Source organism: Rhineura floridana, chromosome 5 (genome assembly GCF_030035675.1).
Source record: "Rhineura floridana isolate rRhiFlo1 chromosome 5, rRhiFlo1.hap2, whole genome shotgun sequence".
NCBI lineage: Eukaryota > Metazoa > Chordata > Lepidosauria > Squamata > Rhineuridae > Rhineura > Rhineura floridana.
The window spans coordinates 7,217,259-7,244,493 of record NC_084484.1 but is presented as its reverse complement, the minus strand read 5'-3'; the positions used below and the strand labels follow the sequence as shown (position 1 = coordinate 7,244,493).

The following is a 27,235-nucleotide window of genomic DNA, read 5'->3' as shown; positions in this document are numbered from 1 at the left end:
GCCGGAGAGGGCACTGGGCGGCAACCATGTCAAGAGAGTGACGTGCCTCGCTGTTCCACAGTGTGACAAGGGCTTCAACAGGGCCACCTGCTCTATCCACTGGGAAATTTCCCAGGTCATTCAGGAATCCATTGGATTCCATTAGTCTCCTGGGGTGGACCATCTTAATCTGTCCACCATATAATGCTATTCTGTTATCTTATGCCCTTTTGCCTCCACAGAGTGCCTCACTGAAAGTACTACCAAAGTTGTACCTGTGGTCTGGTTTCCCTCATGTTGCCATGATGGCAACCTTACTTGGTATTAGGCATGCAAAGTTCCTTTTTAGTGGTATTTCCCGCTGCTTCAAATTCTAAAGTGATGGTACAGTTGTAAAAACGATGAGAGCTCAACATATACTTTCCTAATGGTCACATTAATCCCCCAGAACTGCAGGCAAGAACTTGACTCATCTATGCATAGGCATGGGATTCATGTTCATCTGTGCCTATGGAAAGAAGAGGCCCCATCAGCATACATGCCTCCCCTCATTATTTAATGTGTATCTGATTATGTGGACTCTAGTCTATGGAAACTTCTGCCATATTTTATTTGTATTTATTTATAAAAGTGGTTAGTCAATAGTGTTAAACACAAAGAAGCCTGTAAGCATAAAAAGTTATTCAGGAGATACCTGCTGAATCTCTGCTGGAAATAGTACCATTGCATGGGGCCAATGAAAGCAAAAGCCTGACTTCTAGTTGAGTCCAATCAGGCATCTGTAATGCAGAGAACAACTAACAGTGTCCCTTTGGATTATCTCAGTTATCAAGCTGAGATATAAGGGCTCAGGTGGTCCCTAAGGTATCCTAGACCCAAGTTGGGAATTTTTTATGATCAGCAGAAGTTCCTTGAACTTCCCCTGGTAGCACATGGGCAGCCAGTGCAAATGTTTTAGCAGAGGTGTGACATACCGTCAGCTATCTGCCCCCATCAGCAGTCTAGCAACTGCATTCTGCACTAGTTGTAGCTGCCAGGCCAGGCCCAAGAGCAGCACTGCATTGCAGTAATCAAGTCCTGAGGTTACCAACGGGCTAGTGACCATATTATTTTTATCCAAATACAGCCATATCTGGTATGCCAGACGAAGCTGGTAAAAGGCACTTCTAATTATTGAAATCACTTGGGCTTCTAATGATGAAAATATATCCCAGAATACCCCCAAACTATATTTCTGCTCTTTTAGGGGAAGTCCAACCCAATCCAGAATAGGCAACTGGCCTATCTTACAGATGCAGGAACCACCTACCCACAGAGTCTCCATCTTCTCAGGATTCAATCTCAGTTTATTGCCCCTCATCCAGTCCACCACTATATTAAGGCACTGCATTAAGGTAAGGTCCAGGGCTTGTCTCTCCTGATTCATAAGTTATTTATTTATTCATTTAAATCCCGCCCTTCCTCCCAATAGGAGCCCAGGGCAGCAAACAAAAGCACTAAAAACACTTTAAAATATCATAAAAACAGACTTCAAAATATATTAAAACACAACAAACATTAAAAACATATTAAAACAAAACATCTTTAAAAACATTTTTAAAGGTTTAAAAATACGTATTAAAAAGCAATTCCAAGGACATCATAAATGTGTGTTGCTCAAGCTTTTTTTCAAGGCTTGCCAAACTTTTTATTATTTATTGCCAAACTTTTCTGTGAACACAGCCACTTGATCTGCATGATGTAGGCCAGTGTAGGGAACCAGATGTTGCTGAACTACAACTCTCATCATCCTTGGCCATGCTTGCTAGGACTGATGGGAGTGATAGTTGAGGCACAACCAAAGGTTCCCCATTGCTGATGTAGGCCAAATTTCATTCATGAATAAATACATTAATTTGCATGCTTTCTTTATGTTTTGAAACACAGTTGGCTTATGACACTCCTTTTCAATACCTTGGGCTTTAATGGGATCTGGCTGCTAACAGGACGTTTTGTGCATTAAATAAATGGAAACTAAAGCAACTGTTTCAATTGCAGTTTGGTGTTTGGTGAAATATGGCTGTGAGATGTTGTGCCATAAAAACTAATTATTTGCACACTTACCTTCCTTTGTACATATCCAGAACAATATGCTGGAAGGGAGAAGCCAAGACAGAGTGCATTATGGGAGTAGAATCAGATGTAATTGCTCCAAGATGATGATGATGAGTAATAACAGCATAATCATTTATTTCTGTAGCACCATCTGTGTAAACGGCATTGTACAAAACTGGTTTGAAAGGTCCCTCAATACATCCAGAGCAGAATACCCTTTAAATTAGTAACACAGATATACATAATTCACTAGGATGCTGTCATTAACCTCAAATCAGTGAAAGAACTGGGCAAGCAACTGGGTTTTGAATGGACCATGGTTGCCTATGAGCTGGGATTCAGTCGTGCAGAGATAAGCCAGTTCCATGCAGCTACTCCTGAGAGGACAACTCAAGCCCAGAAAATGCTGGAGTATTGGTAAGTAGATCATGGTGGAGGATAAATGCCACATTCCTTTACTTTTGTCTCGAGCCCAATTTTTGCATTTTCTTCCATAGAAACTATGGCTGCTCAGAGATAACTGATTTTTAAAATGCTAGACGTGAAACAGTGACTGTCAGTGATGTAGTCTATCTACCATCTTAGAGTTTAGCAGAGGAAGAAACAAACATGGCTTGTAATTAATATTATACAAACAAAATATTCTACAGTCAATTATTCTATTTTGCAGGTTCTCTCTTCATCAAACTTGAAAAACAGTTATGTTGCTTAGGATCAAACAGAGGTCTAAGATCAAGCAAATGCAATTATGATTTCTTGTATCTTTGCAGAGGATTAGCTTATGTTGATCCACCTTGAGTTGCTCATCCAGTTTTGTCTCTAGGATTTGATCACTTCTTTTTAATTAATTGTAGCTACCCTTTCCACCCAGTTCTATGCTACTAGACCTGATCGTTCATCAGTTTCAGGTTAAGTGTACAAAGATGAGGGGGGAAACCTTGCTGCTGTTGAAATGCCTGCTTATTAGAGCCACACTCATCAGGCACTTTCTCAAACACATGATATACAGTTTGGCCCTTGGAGGATACTGATACCCCTTCAGTCACACAGCCTAAAAAGTCATTCTAAAGACCAGCCTTCCCAACCTGGTGACCTCCAGATATTTTGGACCACAACTCCCATCATCCCTAACCATTGGCCATGCTGGCTGGGGCTGATGTGAGCTGGAGTAAAAATATCTAGAGGGCATCAGGGTAGGGAAGACTGGTGTCAGCTTGCACCCTAACTTAGTTCCAAGAGTCCTCAGAACCCAGGTGGTTTCTTATCCTCAGAGAACCCTCTGGTTGGGGCCATAACTCAGAGAGTTCAGATCTTCCCTATTATCACTGCACGCTTCTGTCACAATGTAGTTTTTTCCCCTTCTTCTATCAGCCTTTCTTCCCTCATCCGCTTCCTGGACAGCCTTGCAGTTAGCCGCTCCAGTCACTTTCTTCCTGTTCCTCTTTCTTTCTGTCCTCTACTTAGCCCTTGCTGGAGTAGGACAATTTCACTCTGTTGCTTTTGTTTTCTGTATCTCTTTCATCTTATTTTTTTCATGTCTCTCTCCACCCTGCTTGCTTCCTTGTCTGCCACTTTCTTCTTCCTGCTGGGACCCAAGCTGGATGCTCCCAGGCACTGGCATTTATGCAGTTGCAGGATGCGCTCTGTGTCTTCCCATCATGGGTCTCCATGCAGCACCATTTCCAGTACAGATGCCCCTATGTGTCATCAGACCAGCTGAAAAGCTGCACACAAACCATCCAGCCCTGTCAAAGCTTGTTTAAATTATTATTTTCTTGTTTATAGTAAAATTTCCGTCCTTCTTTTCTCCTATGGAAATGCTCAAAGCACCTAACTAGGTAAATAACAAACAAATCTGAAGACTTAAGGCATAAGAAAGAATTTAGAGAGCTACAACTGATAATGAACTAATTCACATGTTATGCTAAACGCATAGTTTGCTTTAAACCATGGGTTAATCATGAATTTGCCTCCCATCCTTGTGGAAGTCACACACAGCACACCTACACACAAAAGCTACACTATGGCTTGTCATGTGAACACACATAATTGTTGGTTTCAAACAAACGATGAGTTGTAAGCCAGAAATAAACCAAGAGCAAACAGCTTATTTTTATTTATGCTGTGCATGATACCCATGGGGACAGGGAGAAGCCATTCAGGAGGTATGTTTGTTTGTTTGTTTGTTTATTATTTGATTTATATCCCGCCCTTCCTCCCAGCAGGAGCCCAGAGTGGCAAACAAAAGCACTAAAAACACTTTAAAATAGACTTTAAAATACATTAAAACAAAACATCTTTAAAAACATTTTTTTTAAAGCTTTGAAGACATCTTAAAAAAGGTTAAAAACATACTGTTTTTTTAACGAGTTTAAAAACATATTACAAAGCAAGTCCAACACAGAAGCAGACTGGGATAAGGTCTCATCTTAAAAGGCTTGTTGAAAAAGGAAGGTCTTCAATAGGCGCCGAAAAGATAACAGAGATGGTGCCTACCTAATATTTAAGGGAAGGGAATTCCACAGGGTAGGTGCCGCCACACTAAAGGTCCATTTCCTATGTTGTGCAGAATGGACCTCCTCATAAGATGGTATCTGCAAGAGGCCCTCACCTGCAGAGCACAGTGTTCGACTGGGTATAAAAGGGATAAGACGGTCTTTCAGGTATCCTGGTCCCAAGCTGTATAGGGCTTTGTACGCCAAAACTAGAAACTTGAACTTGGCCCAGTAGCAAATGGGCAGCCAGTGCAATTCTTTCAGCAGTGGGTTGACAAGTTGGTGATACCCTGCCCCAGTGAGCAGTCTCTCAGCTGCTTTTTGCACCAGCTGCAACTTCCAGACCAACCTCAAGGGCAGCCCCACATAGAGTACATTACAATAATCCAGCCTGGAGGTTACCAGTGTGTGGACAACAGAGGTTATCCCCGTCCAGAAATGCAGCTGGTAAAAGCACTCCTAGCCACTGAGGTCACCTAGGCCTCTAGCGACAAAGATGGATCTAGGAACACCCCCGGACCACGGACCTGCTCTTTCAGAGGGAGTACGACCCCATCCAAAGCAGGCAACTGACCAATTATCTGAACTCAGGAACCACCAACCCACAGCACCTCTGTCTTGCTCTGTCAGCTCCACTGGAATGCTACTTGAGAATGCAATGGAGGCAGAGAAGTGGGCCTTCTTCGTTGCCCTCACTGCCACACAGTAGGCACAGTTATGATGTTTTACTTGTGCCCGATCAGCCTCACAGGACGTCTTTTGCCACTTGCACTCTAGCCATCGTCCAGCCTGTTTCATTGTCCTTAGTTCATTGGTGTACTAAGGTGCAAACCGGGCTCTACAATGCCAGAGAGGGCACTCGGGGGCAACTGTGTCAAGAGCCTGACGCACCTTGCTATTCCACAGTGTGACAAGGGCTTCAACAGGGTCATCTACTGGGAACCTTCCCAAGGCATTCAGGAATCCAGTGGATTCCATTAGTCTCCAGTGGTGGACCATCTTAATCTGCCCACCACCCCTGCAGGGAAGGATCGGAGCCATAAGTCTAAACTTCACCAGAAAGTGGTCTGACCATGACAATGGGGTGACATCCACACAGACCCCTATCTCCAGACCACCCCTTCCTCCATTTGGAGCAAAAACCAAGTCGAGGGTGTGCCCTGCCCTATGCATCGGGCCAGTGTCAACTTGAGACAGCCCCATGGTCGTCATGGAGGCCATGAAGTCCCAAACTGGATCACTAGAGGCAGCTTCAGCATGGACATTGAAATCACCCAGGACTATCATTCTCGGCTCCTCCAACACAACAGCCGAGATGGCCTCGGCCAACTCAGTCAGAGAAGCTGCCAGACAGCAGGGTGGATGGTACACCAACAGCAACCCTAGTTTACTCTGCCTGACACCAAGTGCATCGGGTGACTTTCTCCTATCATTCAGTTCACTGCACAGGCTCTCACCCTGCACAGGAACTACACATGAGCCACACACCCTCCCCACTACCCAGTCTCCTCCAGATTGGTTAGAAAAACAAAAGAAAGAAAGAAATAGAAGAGGGTAGAGCCCTCGCCCTCAGGACTCCCTAAGGGGTTCTCCAAGGGGCAATCCCCTTTGGAGTCACTCTTTGGTGGTGACCCCGCCGCCAGCAGACCAGGGCAGCTGGGCTTTTATGCCTCCTGACCCAGCCAGGAGCTGATGCAAGAGGCTGTGTGCTTAACTGCAGCCTCTCTCTGGAGCCAGGGCCAGGCAGGGGGTCCCAGTCCTTGCAGCACTTACCAGGGACTTCAGCTGTCTCAAAAGACAGCAACCGAAAGGAGCAAGCAGCAAGCACCCAGATGCTCAGATACTCCCAGGGCAGGTCATCTTCAGTCTCCCTAGTGCTGTAGCTGTTAATCATGTTCATGATTAAGCCATGGTTTAAAACAAATTACGGCTTAATGTGATGTGTGAACTAGCTTCTTAACTTAAATACCAACAGAATAAAAGGCACTTTTTTTGGGGGGGGAATCTTCAGAGGGTCGGAACACAAATAAAGAGGAAGATGATCTAAGTTCCACATAATAGGTGTTGCCAGAGAAAAGGGTCCTTTCACCTATTGCCACCAACCGAATCTCAAAAAGCAACGGAGTGTGCAATTGGATCACATCAGCTAATCAGATTCACATGGGAGGAAATGGTCTTTTAAACAGCTTGGCTTCAAGCTGTTGCCCAGAGCTATGAATTGCACACAGAAATGAACCAGCAACCAGTACAGCTTATTATGGTCAGGTCAGTAAATAATAAGATTGCCCTCATCCACATATAATCGAGGATGAGGATGCCATCCTGGCATGTACAACTGAGACTTAGGTGTGGGAGCAGGGTGGAGTTACCCCTCCCAGTTGTGCCCACCTGGGTATTTGGCTCAGCACAGGGTAGGCTTGAGGACTGGGAAGAGGGGTTGCTGTGGAATGTAAGAATACTATCTTGCTTTCTAGGCTCCCTGTATGTCTGAGTACCAATGTGGAGTGTTAGGCCAGTGGGACAGATTGGAGATTCTGTTGATGTGCCACCCCATTGCCCCACAGTCTCCCTATGTGAGCTGACAGACACGTTCTCTGACATGGTGTTGAGGAGCCTGAGTCTTGGGAGATATTAATATTTACACAGAGTCCATCCTGTCTAGGTGGCTCAGGACTTCATGGTTTCTGTGACTACCATGGAGTTGTCCCAACATGTCATCAGGTCAATGCATGTAGCAGGGCACATTCTGGATTTGGTTTTCTTGGTCAGGAAGGAAGAGGGCGATCTGAAGGTGGGGGACATTAAAACAGTCTCTGTGTCATGGTCAGATCACATCCTGTTGAGTTTTAGACTTACAGTGGCCTTTTCCCTTTGCAGGGGTTGGGGACCTATTAAAATGTTCTGCCCCTGGAGACTAATCGTCTAATACTCTGGCGAGTTTTCCAGTTGGTATGGCTAACTCTTCTGTTGAAACCCTGGCCAATCTGTGGAATACAGAGATGACCTGGGTGTTGACACAATTGCAGCTGTGTCCTCTGCCAAATGGCAGAGCTCAGAAAGCTCCATGGTATACCCCATAGCTAAGAGCAATGAAATTATAAGGGAATGGCTTGAGTGCAAGTGGAGAACTCCCAACAAAGTAATTGTGCCTGCTCACATTCAAACCTATTCAGCAGCAGTGAATGTGGCAAAGAAATCTTACCTTTACACTTCCCTTGCATTCTCAGCTTTCTGTCCATCAAAGCTGTTTACAGTGGCTAAAAGGCGTTAGGGAGGTGGTAGAACCATCTAAAGCCTGCTGTGACATGTTTGCTAAGCATTTTGAGGATAAAATCATTTTCATCTACTGGGATTTGGACTCCATTGTTGGTGCTGAAGATCTTGGTGAGGTGACTGGAGCGCTTTCTTGTTCGATGTCACTGTATGAGTTTCCGTTGCTGTGACCTGAGGATGTTGCCAACATACCGAGCTAGGTTTGTGCAACCACTTGTGTCTTGGATGCTTGCCCTCGTAGCTTATATATTCTGTCAGGGAGGGGACATGCTTCTCATGAAGAGGGAGTGGTCCCAGGTTGCCTGAAGGAGGCAGTAGTAGGACCATTTCTGAAGCAGCTTTCCTTGGACCAGGAAGATCCCAATAATTTTAAACCAGTAGCAAATGTCCACTTGCTGGGCAAGATTCTGAAGAGGGTAATTGCCAGATTTTTTAATGTCAGTTTCAATCAGAATTCAAAACTGGGTTTGGTACAGAACCTGCCTTGATTGCCCTGTACAATGTCCTGTGTCATGAAAGAGACAGGGAGAGTATGCCTCTGTTGATCCTCCTTGATCTCTTAGCAGCTTTCAATACCATCAACTATGGTATCCTTCTGAGGGACTGAGTTGGGTGTTGGGGTCACTGCATTGGGGTGGTTCCATTCAAACTTGGATGGCTAGCTCCAGAAATTAGTTCTGGAGGAGCATTGCTCAGCTCTGTGAGTTTTTCAGTATGGGGTCCTGCAAGGATTTGTTCTGTCCCCCATGCTGTTTAATATCTGCAAGAAACCACTAAGTGCCGTCATATGGAGTTTTGGAGTGGGTTGCTGTCAGTGTAGTTCTGCAGGTGAGGCAGTGGACGTGCTAAATCAGTGCTTGGTTACGATAATGGACCAGGTGGGAGCCAACAAACTGAAACTTAATCCAGCCTAGACTTAGATGCTGTTGGTGGATAGCTCCTCTGACCAGCTCAGTCATGTGTGGCCTGCTCTAGCTGGGGTCCCACTTCCTTTGAAGGAGCAGGTTTGTAGTTTGGGGGGGGTCTTCTGAATCTATTGGTCACTTGAGGCACAGGTGGCCTTGGTGGTGCGGAGTGCCTTCCATCAGCTGGCCCAACTATGACCCCATCTGGACAGGGAAAACGTGGCCACAGTAATCTATGCTCTGGTAACCTCAAGGTTGGATTATTGCAAGGCGCTTTACATGGGGGCGCCTTTGAAAAAGGTTCAAAAGCTTCAGTTAGTGCAGAATGTGGCTGCCCAACTTGTGACAGATTTGAGGCAAACAGATCATATAATACCAATTCTGTTCCAAGTACAGCGGCTGCCTGTATGCTTCTGAGCCCAATTCAAAGTACCAGTTTTGATCTTTAAAACTCTTTATGGCTCAGGTCCTTCTGGAATTTCTCTCTTGATATGAATTTACCTGGGCCTTAGATCTTCATCTGGGGCGCTGCTCCAAGTCACCCATCTGAGGGAGGCCTCGTGGGTGGTGACATATGGGAAGCCCTTTTCAGTTCTGGCTCCCCATTTATAGAATGCACTTCCCAGTGAGATCTGATAGTGCCTAAGTCGACATCTTTTCAGTGCCCACTAAACACTTATTTTATTTCCCAGGTTTTTGATAGACTAAGATGATATTGTTTGTTAGTAATATGCTGCCAAAACTTCCTGTGGCTGTAATAGTGGTTGTTTTTTGTTCTGTTTTATGGTATAATATATTTGTGTTTTCAACAGCATTGTAAGTAGCTTGGAGACTTTCAGGCAACAAGAAACTACAATAAGTAATACAGATACAATAAAAGAGTCAAATGGGCCCTACATTTGTTATCACTCATGATTTTAGCAGTACATTTTGCACCAACTGAAGTGGTTTTGAAGAGCAGTCCCACATACAGAGCATTACAGTGACCCTATCACGATAATAGCTAATGCATGTATGATGGTGGCCAGGTCTGACCATAACAGGAAGGAGTACACCTAGTACACCAATCTAACCAACATTAGCTAAAGGTAAAGGTGTCCCCGCACTTATAGTGTGAGTCGTTTCCAACCCTTAGGGTGATGTCTTGCGACGTTTACTAGGCAGACCGTATATATGGGGTGGGATTGTCAGTTCCTTCCCCGGTCTTTCTTTGAAGGTGAAGGTGTCCCTGCACTTGTAGTGCGAGTCGTTTCTGACTCTTAGGGTGACATCTTGCAACGTTTACTAGGCAGACCATATATATGGGGTGGGATTGCCAGTTCCATCCCTGGCCTTTCTTTACCCCCCAAGCATATGCCGGGTACTCATTTTACCGACCATGGATGGATGGAAGGCTGAGTGGACCTCAACCCCTTTTACCGGAGATTTGACTTCCTCCTTCCGTTGGAATTGAACTCCGGCCGTGAGCAGAGCTTCGGCTGCGTTACCGCCGCTTACCACTCTGCACCACATTAGCTACTGGAGATTATATGCGAAAGTCCTTATGAGATACCATAGCACTTGCTACTTGGCCAAGCACTTTTGAAGACTTTCCATATAGTTATGTTACCTTCTGTAACTATTATGCACTCCCATCTTCCATTCACATGCAGGTATGAACAATCATGGAACAAACTTAACAAGACAAAACTGCTTCAAGATGCTCTGGAAAGGTCAGGAAGGAAAGACCTGGCAGACAAACTTCGGTGTCTTCACTGGGGACATCAGAAGCTAAGTAAAAAGGTGGAGTTACCTTCTGCTTTTCCCTTTCTTATTACCGTGTACAAGACTATTAACAACAAAGAAGGGCTTAAGAAAATTAACCAACTTAGTTGCAAATACACCTAGGAGTGTATAGCTCTATTACTGCAGAGCTACACTGAATTATGAGTTTGCTGAAGTCAAAAGCAGAACATTTTTAAGCTTTCACAAGTACACGGTTTAGCACAGAGGAGATTTAAGCAACTTACACTTTCTAGTTTGGATTTTTCTACAAAATATTATCAATTAGTGACTTTTCAGAACTTAGACATGTGAATCCAGAGTATCTGCAATGTTTTCTCACTTCTTAAGAAACAGCTAACTAACTGAGATCAGAGTTCTCTTAAGTATATACTATTGTTGATAAGAGAGTGTGTTTGTGAGTCTTGATCTCTTTTTTACATTTTTAAGACGTTAAATAACCATTTTGTGATTCTTAATCGTAAGACAATATAAATAAACTGGAAAAATTCTAAAAGTTAAAAGCTAGACTATGCATGGGGTTAATTTGGAAATGAGGCTTTGATAATCTGTATTTGATTTTTTTTAGAGATATTCTTTGTCACACAGGTGCATGTGGAATGATTTACACTTGTCTGCTTTTCCTTCTTCTGCACACTATATATTCTGGATTATTTGTGCTAAAATACTAGTCCTTCCCTAGAAGAAGTTACATCTTACATAGATTAACACCTTTTTTTGCATCCTCTGATCAGTCAGGCCCCATGCACCACCATTTATTTATATGTATGATTTCTTTGTCAGGGTAATTATGGAGCCTGAAACAAAACACCAGACAAAATGCTGTCTGTGCACCAAGTTCTATGTGCTTGTCTATGCCATTTATTTAGATCACAGCCATAAAGTCACAGAAGTGATAATGAAATATTAAAATAGAAAATAGAATTAACGCTAGTACCTGTTTGCTTAATTTTGCAAGCAAATTAAAAGCATTTTTATTTAATACACTTATCAAGTCAGGAGTCTGCTTGTAAAGATTTAACATTGTTTTCCAAATGTTCAATGAGAGACTCCATCTCTGCAGCCTCCAACAGCTTGCTGATTAGTTCATCCAGGAGCTTCTTGCCACTTAAAAATTCCTATCAAAAGATCGAGAAAAATAAAGGAAGTTGCTGTGGACTGAAAGGATCAAAATCAGTTGGGATTTTCTTAGTACACAGCATACATGCATAAAGTTCAGCATCTCCTTGTGGAACTGCATTCAGACATACTTTACAATATTATCTCCTTTATGTTCAGTTCAAGTTCTCCTATAGCCAAAATGGAACCACCAATTCATATGAGGGAAGTTATCAGCAGATGCATGGTACCCCAAAATTCGCAGATACTCAAAAAATCTCTAAGAGGGGAAACTACAAAAATAGCCCCACAAGACACAGAACACTGACTGACAGGGAGGAAAAACTGACAACTGGGTGCAAGGGGGAATAGAATGGAGTGGCTAGAAAGGAAAGAGAGACACACATATATAAAAAGGGTAAAAATAATCATCTCATTGCCTGGATAAATTGTTTCCGAGTCTACACTGAGAATCTATTTTAAAATGTCCCCATGGACAAAAAAAGCAAGCTGTGCATAAACATCAATTGAGTAATCGAAGGTTTTAAAGTAGCTGGGATTAAGTACAAGTGTGTCCATCACACATACTCCAAAAATCCCCAAATGGAGAAAAGATCCCCAAAACAGGCCAGTGAGGATTAAGCATGCTCATAGGGCCTGGAATGGTGACTGACTAATGATGATGGAATGCAATAGACAGGGTGGAATCCTGAACAGAAGCACTCCACACTACAATATTTTCTTGCACAGACTTGTACAGTCAAATTCTCTTCTGGATACTAAAGCGTCATTGTACAACATATGCTTTTAAGGCAGAAGGTCCCAGGTTCTTTCCCCGTCATCTCCAGTTTTTAAAAAAAATCAGGTAGCAGGGTTTCTACCTGAGACCTTCGAGGAGTACTGGCAATTAAAAAGATGATACTGGACAAGATAGAAGGGTCCAACTCAGTATAAGACAATTCCATATGTCCACCTGTTCTTTAAAAGAGTACCTTGATGTCATGAATTTCATAGGAGATCCTGTGGTCTGTGACTCTGTCTTGGCTGAAGTTATATGTGCGAATTCTTTCTGACTGGGCTCTTGTTCCTAGCTGTAAAAGAACATTTTGTTTTGTTTAGTTTCACAATTTAGTTCAGTATTTTATTATTATTGGTTAATGTCAAAATGTTCTATGTTTTCACCACTTGAGTTTTTTTATTCAGTTTATTAGTCATTTGCTATAAAATGAGTTTCCACGTATAACATAAAATCAGAAAAAAGAATACGGTACAATAAAAACCATACAATAACCGATAAAACCTATAAAAATGTAATCCTTTTATTGTATGCAAAGTGTCAATGAATGCAGCACTGTAACAGTTCTTGAAATTTCATTTATTTTTGCATTTCATTTTTAATGTTTTTAATGTAAGTGCTTTATAAATTGATAATTTATTGTAACAACCTTATGCGAAAGGTTGTAATTTTTCCCATTATACCAGTGGAACATTGACTCAAAATCATTCAAATGCCTTGATCCATGGGCATCTACAGCAAGGGACAGTTCCTGCACCCCCAATAAGCCATAATAACTCCCCAGCTTTCTTTTTTTTTTTTTAAAGTAACTTTCTAGCAGTTGTGGAACCCAAGACAAAACATACCAGTACTATTCTCATTTGTTTTGCAAGAAATTAACTTACTCTTGCTTTAAGCCAATGAATCAAGTCATAGCAATCATTTACACTTAGGAATGCATATCTAGCTAATTAAGACAAAAAGAAGGCAGAGTGTGAAACACCCATTGTCTATACTCCAAATAATTGGTTTGTGTTTAAGTCTTTCATGCTAACATTCCCTGGTGGAGAAGTGATTGCTGCCCACAAAAACCAATTCAGGTATCCAGAATTTTAGTGATTGGGAGTAGTGTGTCAAACCAAACACAAATGACAGGAGTTCAGGATCTTTCTAACTCAGGTCTTATTTCATTTTTTAAAGTGTTTTTCATCCTGGGTTTGTAAACATTTTAAATATTACTCTGCTAATGCCAACCCCAATGCAAATAGTGCATAATTATTCTACCCATATTGGAATAGGCAGGATTGTGGCTGAGAGCATGGACTACAGCAGCCCTGCTTATACTTATTGTGTTGGGGCTGTTATACCGTATGACAACTCCATGGAGTCCAGTGTTGTTTTTCCAGTGTGATCGGTTTTTAAAAGGAAATACAGGTGAGGGGAGGGGTGTGTGTGAAGTTGATTATAGCAGCAGTGCAATTAATAGAGGGCTGGAGGGAGTGAAGGGAGCCAGGGAAAGAACTCAGCGACATTTTCAGGAGCAAGAGGAAGGCACTGTCTGGATGCTGGGTCTACCCATAGACAGACAACCAGTCTACTCATTGAGAAACAACAGAGGGGTATACCTGGAACACAACTTTCTCAGAGGCCAAGTCTATCCAGGCTTCACCATCACTGAGTCACCAATGTACTAGAAGTGGTAGACCTGTTCTCGGATGCTAGTTTAAGTATGTTTTTGTATTTACTTTGCCTCTCCCACAAAGAAAAATTCCTTTGAATCTCCATGGATGGATATCCATGGACCAGAGTTTGGGGAGGTCTGTAGCTTGCAGTAGAGCTTTGCATGCAGAAGTTCTCAGGTTCAGTCACCAAAATCTTCAGGTAGGCCCGGGAGACAACCCTGCCTGAAACCCTCGAGAGCCATTACAAGCCAGTGGAGGCAATACTGAGCTGGACAGACTCAGTCGGACTCAGTATAAAAGGCAGCTTCCTATGTTGCACATGAGTATTAACAGATAGGTGGTAACTGAGTGCAATGAGCCCAGAAAGCAAAGGATTTGCATTTCCCCATCTGCCATAGGAATAGGAGAGTTAACGTAGAGTGCCAGTGAGGTTGGACTTCATGCACATCAGTGTCAAAAGAGTTGTTTAAGTACTGGCGTGGACTATATGAGGCCAGAAGGAGCCTACCAACCATTGTTTGAGTATATAGAAGAATACAGTACTGCTCTATGAGGAGGTAAATCCACACTTCATCTATCCCATTACTAAACTCTGGTTAGCTTCAGAACTGCTCTGTTCTCACACAGGAGCATGCCCAAGTTCTTCTATTGCAGTCCTTTAAGTGGAGATGTCAGGAACTGAATCTAGAATCTTATGTATACAAAGAACATGCTTGTTGAGTGATGACAACTATGGAGTTTTATCTCCACCTTCTACATGGGTAACATCTAAGTTATTGTTGTTAATACTGAAATTGAGGCAATGGGAATTTGTTCTCACCTGCAGTTTCCTAGAGCTCTGCTTTTGCCTCAGCTCTCTCTCTATGGTCTGCTGGTACAGCTTGTCTCTCAATGTCCGCAGAGCTGTTTCTTTATTCATTTGCTGAGATCTGTCTTGCTGGGACTCAACAGTTAACCCTTCAGAATTTTAGAAAGCTTTCATCAGACACCCCAGAAAACGTCATGTAAATCATTGATGCTAGCCTTACCAGAACTACTGCTCCTGTTCTGGTAAAACAGAATGGACCGCTGGTCTCATCTGAAAAGTGGTTTTCCCAGGTATCATACCATCAGGTGGGTAGTAGCACTGTCTAGTGTCCAAAGGCAGGAATACACGAGAGTCAAGATTTTGGCTGCTCCCTCCAGCTTGACCCCATTCCATTCCAGACAAATTGTACACCGGATCTGGACATCTCTCTTCCGACAGAACACTTTCAGACAGACAACAATATAAGGAGCAGCAAATATAATAATACACAGCTCTGAACAGGAAATATGCACAACTAAGAAGAATAAGAACAATATGAACAGCCTTAGCAGTAAAAATACAGTAATGTAAAAGTAACAAATGGAAGCATTATTAAACACTGGTGAAAATTATCTCCAGAAAAGCTAGGTAGCCCGCCCTAAACAAGGAGGGCCCTGATGGTATGATACCTGGGAAAACCACCTTTCAGGTAAGACCAACATTCTGTTTTCCCCAGTAACATACCATCAGGTGGGATATACCAAAGCAGTCCCAGTAGGGTGGGCCCAGGCTGCCTAAGATGAAGATAGTACCTGTTGTAGAACTCGCCTACCAAATGAGGCAACTGCCAGAGTGTAATGATCTACCTTGTAAAGGAATTTGGTGTGGACCACAGAGCCGCCTTACAAATATGTGCAATGGGTGCGTTGGTTGCAAAGGCAGCCACAGTGGCCACCAACCTTGTAGAATGGCTGACATTTGGAGGCACTGGTATCTGAAGAGACTCATAGACCAGAGTAATGCAAGCCCGCAGCCAAGGAGAGAACATTGAGCTGGTGACCTTCTTCCCCAAGGTCCATGGATGAAATGAGACGAAAAGAGATTCAGATAGATGAATGTCCTGGGTCCCAGTCAGGTAGACCTTTAGGGCCCAATGTATATCCAGGTAGTGCCAGGCCTTCTCAAGAGGATGAGTTGGCTGAAGGCAAAAGGAAAGCAAGACTATATCCTGACTACAGGGAAAGACGGAAGAAACCTTAGGTCAAAAGGTAGGATCTGGACCCAACATCACAAAGTCCACAGATGATGGGCAATGGACCAAGCTGCCAGATCCGATACCCTCCTAAGAGGAGGACAGTACCTGTTGCATTCAGAAGCATGATTCACTTTGAATGAAACAACTTGGAGTAGACCAAGAAGCAGCTCTGGAAATATCTGCAATTAGAGCATCGGTTGCAAAGGCAGCCATACAGGCTGCTAACCTAGCTGAATGAGCTGTGATGTTTTGGAGCACTGGATCATTAAGGAACTCATCTCAGGGTGATGGTCCCAACGTCCGTGAAGGAAAGGATACAAGCAGAGATTCTTTCAAGAGAATGTCTCTAGTCCTGGCTAGATAGACCTTAAGGCAGCCTTTCCCAACCAGTGTGCCTCCAGATGTTGTTGGACCACAACACCAGATCTCGTGTATGTTGGAGTCCCGCAGGGGTCAGTTCTGTCTCCCATGCTTTTCAACATCTACATGAAGCCGTTGTGTGCGGTCATCAGGAGTTTTGGAGTGCGTTGCCATCAGTACGCTGATGACACGCAGCTCTACTTCTCCTTTTCATCTTCTTCAGGTGAGGCTGTCAATGTGCTGAACCGTTGCCTGGCCGCGATAATGGACTGGATGAGAGCTAACAAACTGAGGCTCAATCCAGACAAGACTGAGATGCTGTTGGTGGGTGGTTTCTCTGATCAGATGGTGGATATACACCCTGTCCTGGACGGGGTTACACTCCCCCTAAAGGAGCGGGTTCGTAGTCTGGGGGTCTTTTTAGATCCTTCCCTGTCACTTGAGGCTCAAGTAGCCTCGGTGGCACGGAATGCGTTCTACCAACTTTGGTTGGTGGCCCAGCTACGTCCCTATCTGAGCAGGGAGGACCTTACATCAGTTGTACATGCTCTGGTAACCTCGCGATTGGATTACTGCAATGCGCTCTACATAGGGCTGCCTTTGAAGACAGTTCAGAAGCTACAGCTCATGCAAAACGCGGCGGCCAGATTAATAACGAGGACCAAGCGGTCTGGGCCAGATTCAAAGTGTTGGTCTTAACCTATAAAGCCTTATACGGCACGGGACCACAATATCTGTTGGAATGCCTCTCCCAATATGAACCTGCCCATACACTGCGTTCTACATCGAAGGCCCTCCTCCGAGTTCCGACTCATAGCGAAGCTCGGAGGGTGTCAACAAGAACTAGGGCCTTCTCAGTGGTGGCCCCTGAACTGTGGAATAGCCTTCCCGATGAGGTGCACTTGGCGCCGACATTGCTATCTTTTCAGTGCCAAGTTAAAACCTTCCTCTTTTCCAAGGCATTTTAATCTAATTTTAATTTAGTTCTTAAGTTTGCTGTAATTGATTCTGATTTATTATTTTTATTTATGTTTTTGTTGTATTATATTATGGAATTTTATTGTTATATATTTCTATTCTTGTTGTACACCGCCCAGAGAGCTATGCTAGTGGGGCGGTATAAAAATTTAACAAATAAATAAATAATAAATAAACTCCCATCAGCCTCAGCCAGCATTGCCAATGGCTGAGGCTGATGGGAGTTGTGGTCCAACAACATCTGGAGGCACACCGGTTGGGAAAGGCTGCCTTAAGGGCTCGACAAACATCTGGAGAATGCCAGCCTTTCTCAAGAAGTTGGCTTGAATGAGGACAGAAGAAGGGTAGGACCATGTCCTGACTGCAATAATAATAATAATAATAATAATAAACTTTATTTCTACCCCGCCCTTTTTCCAATAGGACTCAGAGCGGCTTACAGCTAAAAGATAACACACCATTAAAACATAGAAATGTATACAATTAAAAATAGAATTAAACTATGAGAAAAATTAAAAACTATAAAACGTACGTTTAAGAACAGCAGATAATTTAAAATAATAAGATCATGATGTAGTCACCCATCCTATGACACTTAATCCTGGCAGTTTTCTATCCCAAATGCCCGTTGAAATAAAACAGTCTTTACTTGTCGCCAGAAAGATGGCAAGGAGGGAGCTAATCGCACCTCACTCGGAAGGGATTTCCATAGCCTAGGGGCGGCCACCGAAAAGGCCCTATCTCATGTCCCCGTCATATGTACTTGCGAAGGTGTGGGGAGCACAAGGGCCTCACCTGAAGATTTCAAATCCTGGGCAGATTCATGTAGGGAGATACAATCTGCCAAATAGCCTGGACCTGAGCCGTATAGGGCTTTGTAGGTCAAAACCAGCACTTTGAATTGTGACTGGAAACAAATTGGCAGCCAGTGGAGCTGTTGTAACAGGGGAGTTGTATGGTCCCTGTAACCAGCCCCGGTTAGCACTCTGGCTGCAGCTCTTTGTACCAATTTAAGTTTCCGAACAGTCTTCAAAGGCAGCCCCACGTAGAGCACATTACAGTAGTCTAAGCGGGATGTAACCAAGGCATGCATCACCCTAGTCAGATCAGGCAGGTCCAGGAACGGTGGAAGACACCTTAGTATGAGTAGCCAGATCTGTACGTAGTACAACAGAGTCCTGACAGGTGAGGATCACGCTCCTAGATCAAAAACTGTCCAGGCAGAGGAGATTGCCAGAAGGAAGAGCATATTGAAGGAGAGCAAGTGCAACAGAACAAACTGCAGTTTAGGTACAGTTATCCATGCCAAGACTGGCCTTGTGGAAAGAAACATGATGTAACGAGGCCTTGGTAACTCTTATGCCAGAGAGACAGATGGAGACTCAGGCCAGCGAATGACCTGGTTATGAATGAGGCAACCTAGAGAGCCCCTCAAACAACTAACAAATGCCCAGCCTTCTCCACAGGATGAGCTGGACTGGAATGAAATAAATTGGAACCAAAGGATGCCCTCTTAGTGAAGGTTGTCTTGGAAACAAAGCGTAAGAGATGGCCGAAATCTCCCGACACAGAGTATTAGGCTTCAGCCCCATATTCAAACCAGGAAGGACATACCCCCTGAGAAGGACACTCCTCGGAAGGCATGACCCATGAACTCTGGTAGATCTGGATCCTGGAGGACAGGATCATAGTGATAATTAACCTGAAAGAAAAACCCCAATGACTTGACAGCCATTGCTGAAAAGACCAGACTTGGGAAGGTTGCCTGGGACTGAAGACCTGGCCTTGTAGGCAGCCCCCTGAATCCATGATGGACAGACTCAGGAGAACTGAACACCATGGCCAGGGAGGTCAGTACAAGATGTCCGCGCCATCAGGAGTAAAGGAGGCCGGGCACAGAGCAGACTGCCAGAACAGTGTTGACTACCTCTACTTCCATCTTGAGACAACCAGTGAAAAGGCGTGGAAAGTTGAATGCTGTGAATCAAGACGAACAGCCATGCAGACGGAGGACCAAACCTACAAGTAACTGGTGAAGACCTCATAATGGAGTTTGCACTCCATGGCCCCACTTGTTGCCTGCTAACCTGGACTACTTCCAATTCCATGTCGTTGGTGAAATGCTCTGCCCTGAAGAGGCGTAGGGACACTTGGCCCAGGGGACTAGAGGAGTTCCTCTTGCAGACTTGTCAACAGAGTACTCCCCAAGAGGGATGAGCCAAGTAAAGAACAGACCAGTGCCTGTGCTATATGTTAACCTTGAGGCCCAGCAAAATGATTCACCTGAGCAGTCTAACTTTCTTTGCAAAGACTGTGTATGACCACATTGCATTAAGTAGATTTGCAGAGGCATTTCAGACATGTTAAGATGGGACCACACACACCAAGATGGTGGCAATCATGTCCCCTAACAGCATTCTCAGAAGCATCAGTGAATTGCCAGACCAGAGGACCAGTGAATCAACAGACTGGGTCTGGAACGTTCATTGACCCCTGGAAAGTTCAATCAAGCTTGACTAGAATGCAAAAGAGGACCTTGAAAGCAGCATGGCTAGATGCCCTGGAGATGCTGTGGTGGAGAAACTCTATTGTTTCCAGCAAACATGGCCTACTGGCCAAGATATCCAACTACAGTAGGGCCCCGCTCATACAGCGGGTTACGTTCCAGACCCCCGCTGTAAAGCGGATCCCATTGACTTACATTGACCAAAATGGCGCCTGGCGGCAAAAAAACACCGTAAAAGTGGAACAAGCGCTGTAAAGTGGGGCCTTTCTACAATTCACAACCGCTGTATTAGCAGAATGCTGTAAAGCAAAGCACTGTAAAGCGGGGCCCTACTGTACCACTACATCATATGGTCACCTAGTAAAATTCAAATTCCTATTTGAAGAGGAACCCGATTGTGAAATTAAACAACTTGATGAATTCCAAAATGAAAGAAACATATTAGAGACTATTGCCCTTTGTAACCGGAATTCTTTATAGTGCTCCTGGCAGAAGAAGAAGAAGAACATTGCACCTCTATGGAATCCAGAAGTCTAGGGAATTGCTTCATAACCTGTACCATTGTCTTAAGGCTACCTTGTCATTACACAGAGAGATAGCCAACAACTTGGATATGCTTACTAGTGTCTTACAGCTACCGTGCAGATACACAGGGAGGAAGCCAGCAGCTTGGGTCCAAGAAGATAAGGCAAATACATGGAAGGCAAGGCCAGCAGTGGTACCAGACATGATGAACCTGCTCTGACTGCATGAACGGGGACAACATACTTCGAAACCCTAGCCATCCAAAACTGCGGGACCATGCTGCTGCATTCGTGTCCTGCTTCCAAGCCTCCTCTGGACATATGGGCTGCTGGGGGGTCAGCCTCAGGAAATAAATACTGGAGAATTAGCCCCAGCAGGTAGCCCTAGGAAGTAAATGCCCAGGGACATATTCTGACTAAGTACCTGTGCAGTAACCAGTACAGAGGACTACCTGTCAAGGCAAAAAGAGTAAAATCTATTTATCTTTTTTTAAAAATCCGCTGTAATGCTTAATTGCAGGTAGGGAAGTTGAATATCTGTACAAATATGCCAATGTGTGTAACCTTGAGCCAAGTTACACAAATTTAACAGGGAAGTAAGCCTGACCAAAGGCTAAATTGTTTTGATAGATTTAATATGGAAATTTAAATGATTGTAAATCGCTCAGGGAGCTGCAGATGAAGGTCAGGAATTGACTGAACAACTACCACCTTCCAGGCGAACTGCACCTCAGCACATATATGCTCATGTGAGTAACCTTGAGTCTAGTATCACAACTTGAAATAGCAAAATAAGCCTTACCAAAGGCTAAATGGAATTTTAAACAGTCTTAAGTCTCCCAGGAATCTGCTAGGACAAGACTTAGTCAAGCAACCAGCTTAATTTACGATATTCTGCTAAATTACCCAGGTGGGCAACCAGCAGACCCTGAGAGCTTCCAAGGAAGTCCCTGGATGATACCAAATATTTACTCACAGTTATGAAGGTCTGCAACTGTTCAGAGAAGAAACATGGAGCTTTCCTTGATGCCCCAGAACAGATAGGGCAGAAACCTTGTATAACTGACAAGATGTATTCAGCTTAATAATTTACTTATCTTCCCTATTTACGTTTTCCCATCGGGATGACAGTAAGATCCTCCTCCCTAAGGAAGCCACTGGATAAATCCCAAAATTTACACAGACAGTTATGATGGGCTACACCTGTTCAGAGGAACAGACTGACGCTTTGAGATAAAGCTCATGAAGCCATTCATATACTTTCACCACAATGAGGTCCTTTACAGGAGCCACTAAGTTAAGAAGGGCTGCAAAAATTTACAGACAATTATGAAGGGCTGCAGAGACTTACGCTGACAGTTATGGAGGGCTGCACTAAGAATCCCTCCACCCTCAGATTACCTTCTTCCTGTCCCAAACAGAACACAAAATCAAATGTGTGTCCTGCCACATGCGTTGGTCCAGATGATATCAGAGACAGGCCCATGGTCGTCATGGCAGCCATGAAGTCCAGAGCTGGACCTGCGAGTCTAACCTCGGCATGTATGTTGAAGTCACCCAGGACCATCAGGCTGGGGAACTGCAAAACCAACGCTGAGGCCAGCTCCGCCAGCTCAGGGAGGGAGGCTGTTGGGCAGCGGGATGGACGGTAAACCAACAGAATCCCCACTCTGTCTCCCTGACCCAATGCAGGCACACACACTCAAAGCTGGAAGTGTTAGGGACAGGGTACCTGACAGGGAAGATAGATTCCCTGCAGACAATTGCGACCCCACCTCTCCGTCCCCTGGATCTAGGCTGGAATGGGATGGGGTCAAGCCGGAGGGAGCAGCCGAAGCCTTGACTCTCATGCATTCCTGCCTTTGGACACTAGGCAGCGCTACTAACCACCTGATGGTATGCTACCTGGGGAAAAAAACCCATGTTCCAGGAAGCTCACTGAGTGACCCTGGGCCAGTCACTGCCTCTCAGCCTCAGAGGAAGGCAATGGTAAACCACCTCTGAATACCGCTTACCATGAAAAACCTATTCATAGGGTCCGCATAAGTCAGAATTGACTTGAAGGCAGTCCATTTCCATTTTCCAGGAAATAGGAATGTACACAGACACTGTGAGGTTTAGTGTTCTAAACCTTTAACCTCTTATGTATTTTAAAAAATGATTTTTCTAGCATAGAATTATATATATGCACACAAGCATAGCCACAACAAATATTCCCCACGAAAAGTTATTTCCAGAAAAATAACTTACTATATATTTACATAATAATAAGCAAGACAAATTTGTATAGTAAAACTTCGTAAATGTAAAGGGAAGAAAATAACTATTAAATCATAGTCAATACAGCATATGACCTTTGAAGATGACTTGGAAACTGCAGCTGGTTCAGAATGAAGTGGTCTGAGCATATAATACCAGTTTTGGCACAGCTGCACTGGTTGCTTATTTTAAAATGAGGGTTTTAACTTAAAACTTTTAACTGGTTTTAACTTACAATATCCAATATCTAATGGAATGTCTCTCTCGACTTAAACAAAGCAAATAGCAGTGACAACAGACAAAGTTCTAGGCCTTACTGACAAATTAAAAATGAACAATTCACCTAGTCCAGATGATATCCACGCAAGAGTTCAGTTCTTTCCTCTTCTCCCAGGCATTTTAGCATGTGTTTTAAATTGCTTTTTAAAAATGTGTTTTTAAATTTGTATATTTGTTTTTAATTGTTGTAAACCACCCAGAGAGCTTCGGCTATGGGGCAATATACAAATGCAATAAACAAATAAATAAATAAATAAAGCAATCAAATGTGAAGTTGCTGATATTCTAACACAGGCACGAGGAACCTGTATATTTCACCCATGAGACCATTTCCCGCAAATTATGGCCACTTGCCTCACACCTGGTATCATATGTGACATCATGCAAGGGGGAGTTGCAGCTGCCAATGCACAACTGGAAGCCTTAAAGTGCACTTCCAGTTATGCATTGGCAAGAGAGGCTTCTGTCACCACCAATCAGCTGATATGCTTGCTGGGATCTCCATGGGGAACACAGTTGTGCAACCAATCACTTCAAAAAATGGTGCTTGGAGTCAGTGCCGATCAGCAGTAACTTCATACCCTGCTTGGCCGGACTTAGATCACCTGACATCATAGGGCCATCAGGTGACTGACAGCTGAATGGGCCCTGCCCACCTGTCAAAATGGCCTGCTGACGATGGGGGAATTTAGGATGTAGCCCACTGGTCAGATCCAATTCCCCACTCCTGTTCTAATAAGATATGTAACTTGTCCCAAAGATCAGCTTCTATACCCAAGGACTGCAAACATCAATTTTTTAAAAAAGGATCCATGGGGAAATATGGGAAATTAACATTAGCTTAATGTAAATTATTAGTTAACTTAATTTCTTTTTCACGAAAACTGGGAGAAAAGCATGATTAAAGATAAAACTGCCAATCATATAGAAGAACAAGTCTTGCTGAAGAACCAGTATGACTTCTGCAAGATAAGTTCTGTCTAACCAACCTTTTACAGTGCTTTGAGATTGGCCATAAGCACATGGATAGAGGTGATCAGATAGACATTGTGTAATTAGACTTTCAAAATAGCTCCTTACCAAAGAATCCTAGCAGTCACTGGATAAAGGAACCAGTCCTCTTACATATCAGTAACTAGTTAAAGAACTGGTTAAAGAACAGGAAACAGACAACAGGAGTAGACAGTTCCCACAATGAAGGCATATAAGTAGTAACCCTCCCCCCCAGGATGTGCATTGGCTACCTTTTTGAGCATAGCCACAGAAGACAGGTTACACATCATAAATCTAATGCTGGCTACTGGTTACTAGTGTATACACTGAATATTCATGTTTCTATGAAAAGGGGACTAAAGATAAAAGAAACAAAGGCTTACCTGTGGGAATGTGTACAATTCTAACAGCACTATCTGTTTTATTAACATGTTGCCCTCCTGCTCCTTTAGCTCGAAATGTATCTATACGCAAATCTCTTGGGTCTACTTTAACTGTTACCTAGAGAGAGAGAGAGAGAGAACATTTTACTACCTTATATGAAATTTCATGGGGACTACTAGTATGCATACATTTTTCTCAGAAAGTCCACTTACTATCAAGCTTTCTTTTCATCACCTAAAAGCCATCCAGGGGACCAGAAGAACAGCACTACATGGGGTAACTGCTGAAGAACAGCAGCCATGTTAGGGCAGCATGCATTTTTTAAAATCTTTTTTTTTTGTAATTTTGACTGAGCAGTGTTTCACTGAGGAGGAATATCTTCTTTATTTAATTTGTAGCCTGCTCCTTTAGGACATCCTAATGGTAGCAGACTTCCATGTGTCCACCCACTCTCACCCAACAGACTCTTATACATATTGAATAAGGAGTGAAACAGAATGGAAGCCAAGCAGTAACTACTCCAGCAGACAACTGGGTTTTCTGGATTGAACATTGTTAGTCATCTGCAAAGAGAAGAACTGCATCCTCCAAAATGGTGGGAAGTGTTTGTGGCTGTGGAGCAATCCTATCCTGCCAGGGTATGTCTCTTTCAGAATTACAGCCGCTCTAGCCACCATCCCTCTCATCCTGATCAAATCATGCAACTCCCACCACTTGCTAGTCCCAATTTTATCTAGCAGGAATAGCCCGAGCAATCTCCTTTTTAATTAACACCTTTCCAACCTCATTTTCTAATTTGGCATTGGGGTTTGGAGCAAACTGTGACAAGCCCAAGGGATTGTTTTCCCTCCACCAGCTAAGATGCTTGGAGTTATGCTGCATCAGAGACAGCCAGTGTGGTTGTTCCCACCGTTGGTAGGGCACAACTCCCAACAATTCAACCAGCTTGGCTAATGGTCAGAGATGATGAGAGCTGAAGTTCACAACATTGGGAAGGCACCATTTTCCTACATACTTGTGCCTAAGAGGAAATATGAGGAAAGCAAGCTGGCAATCTCATGAGGCAGTTGTGGGCACAGCTTTGTTACCATGACATTTTGTAAGATGGAATTACAGCCAAGATAGATATTCAACTTGGCAACTAGCATTTCTGGAGTTATGGAGTCTCTTCTCCCAGGCATTTTAGCATGTGTTTTTAAATTGTTTGTAAAAAAAATTAAAATTGTGTTTTTAAATTGTTTTTTGTTTTAAAATTTGTATATTTGTTTTTATTTTTTTAATTGCTGTAAACCACCCAAAGAGCTTCAACTATGGGGCGGTATATAAATGTAATAAATAAATATATCAATAATAAATAGCAAGAGATACAGATTGGAATAAATACCTCTTCTGGCTGAGGGAGGACAATAACTGACATGGTACCAGTATGGATCCGCTGCATTCTTGAAGATAAACCTGTCTCAGGGATTCGCTGCACCCTGTGAGTACCTCCTTCATATTTCAAATGCCTATAGACATGGTCTCCCAAAATACGAGCGGCAGCATGGTGTAATCCACCTTTAAAATACAAATATATATTATACACTGGGGAAAGATAATAATAATAAAATTACATGTCGGGCAAACAGGTAGAGATAATCTTTTAAGCCATGGGCTCCTGTGGGGAGGAAGGGCGGGATATAAATCAAATAATACATACATACATACACAAATGTGTCTGGCATAACAGGTCATGGCCATACCATATTCAGCTGGAGTGTAGTTCATAATCTCAAAGGTCCAGCCTCTATAATCCGCATAGTTCTTGTACATATCAAACACTTCTTGGGTAAATTGCTGACAAATATCACCTGAAATATAAACACCTTCTCTGAATGTTACTGAAATGTTAGTATCAGCAGCACTGTGTAACATACCATCATCATCACCACCACTACTAATAATTTAGTTTATCTAAATCAATATCTTGAGCCAGTGTGGTGTAGTGGTTAAGGTGTTGGACTACCACCTGGGAGACCAGGGTTCGAATCCCCACACAGCCATGAAGCTCACTGGGTGACCTTGGGCCAGTCACTGCCTCTCAGCCTCATGAAAACCCTAGTCATAGGGTCGCCATAAGTTGGAATCGACTTGAAGGCAGTACATTTACATTTATTTAAATCAGTATCTCATATTTAGCACAAAACATAGGGAAAAACAGAATACAAGATAACAAGGAGAGTGATTTGGAACAATTTTTACTTGTGATGACTCTGCTGACCTCCAGTTGTCCTGCCAGATGTTACTTCTAATACGACATCACTTTCATCATATTTTTCTCTTGGTACCAAGATCTGGAAAAGCTGAAAAACAGAAGAATACATCAGGAGCTATAAGATAGTGCTGGAGGTGCCTTCTGACTACATTTGCAGCTGATCTTCTAGGCTTTAAATTGTCAAGTACAGAGTGGCAGATATTCCTCAGTGCTGCAATCACAAAACAAAGACAAAACAGTTTCTTTTGGAGAGGTTATTCAGGAGCAAGTTCACACAAATGTCTTATACACAACTCACTTTTCCATCCACAGTATCATAATATGGATCAGAATTTTATCCTGTGTGTACCATTTCTCACAAGCCACAGGCAGGCAGCAGAAGCTCCTTTGTGTAAATATTCGGAACACAGGCTACCATACTACAGCTCCAACTACTCCTTCCTCCTGATCCTCTTGAACTTTGACAATTTCTTCATCGGTGACTTGAATAGCATGCCTTTGCCTGTTATTAGCCAATAAAGTACAGTGCTAAGACTTCAGAGATCCTGTATGTATACTCTAGAATAGTCCTCC

General features: G+C 43.2%; 1 protein-coding gene across 6 annotated transcripts in view; it reads right to left on the bottom strand.

Annotated features, from left to right (window-relative positions):
- Positions 1-11,348: 11,348 nt before the first annotated feature.
- Positions 11,349-27,235, bottom strand: part of MTRF1 (mitochondrial translation release factor 1) — a 29,793-nt gene continuing 13,906 nt past the window's right edge. For all 6 annotated transcript variants that reach the window (XM_061629926.1, XM_061629929.1, XM_061629931.1 and 3 more), the window contains exons 4-10: positions 26,669-26,750; positions 26,151-26,258; positions 25,793-25,965; positions 24,408-24,525; positions 14,904-15,040; positions 12,619-12,717; positions 11,349-11,646 (exon numbers count right to left, since the gene is read on the bottom strand). In XM_061629926.1, the coding sequence (XP_061485910.1) occupies positions 11,524-11,646; positions 12,619-12,717; positions 14,904-15,040; positions 24,408-24,525; positions 25,793-25,965; positions 26,151-26,258; positions 26,669-26,750 (840 nt within the window). In that variant the 3' untranslated portion in view covers positions 11,349-11,523. The remainder of the gene's footprint in view (positions 11,647-12,618; positions 12,718-14,903; positions 15,041-24,407; positions 24,526-25,792; positions 25,966-26,150; positions 26,259-26,668; positions 26,751-27,235) is intronic.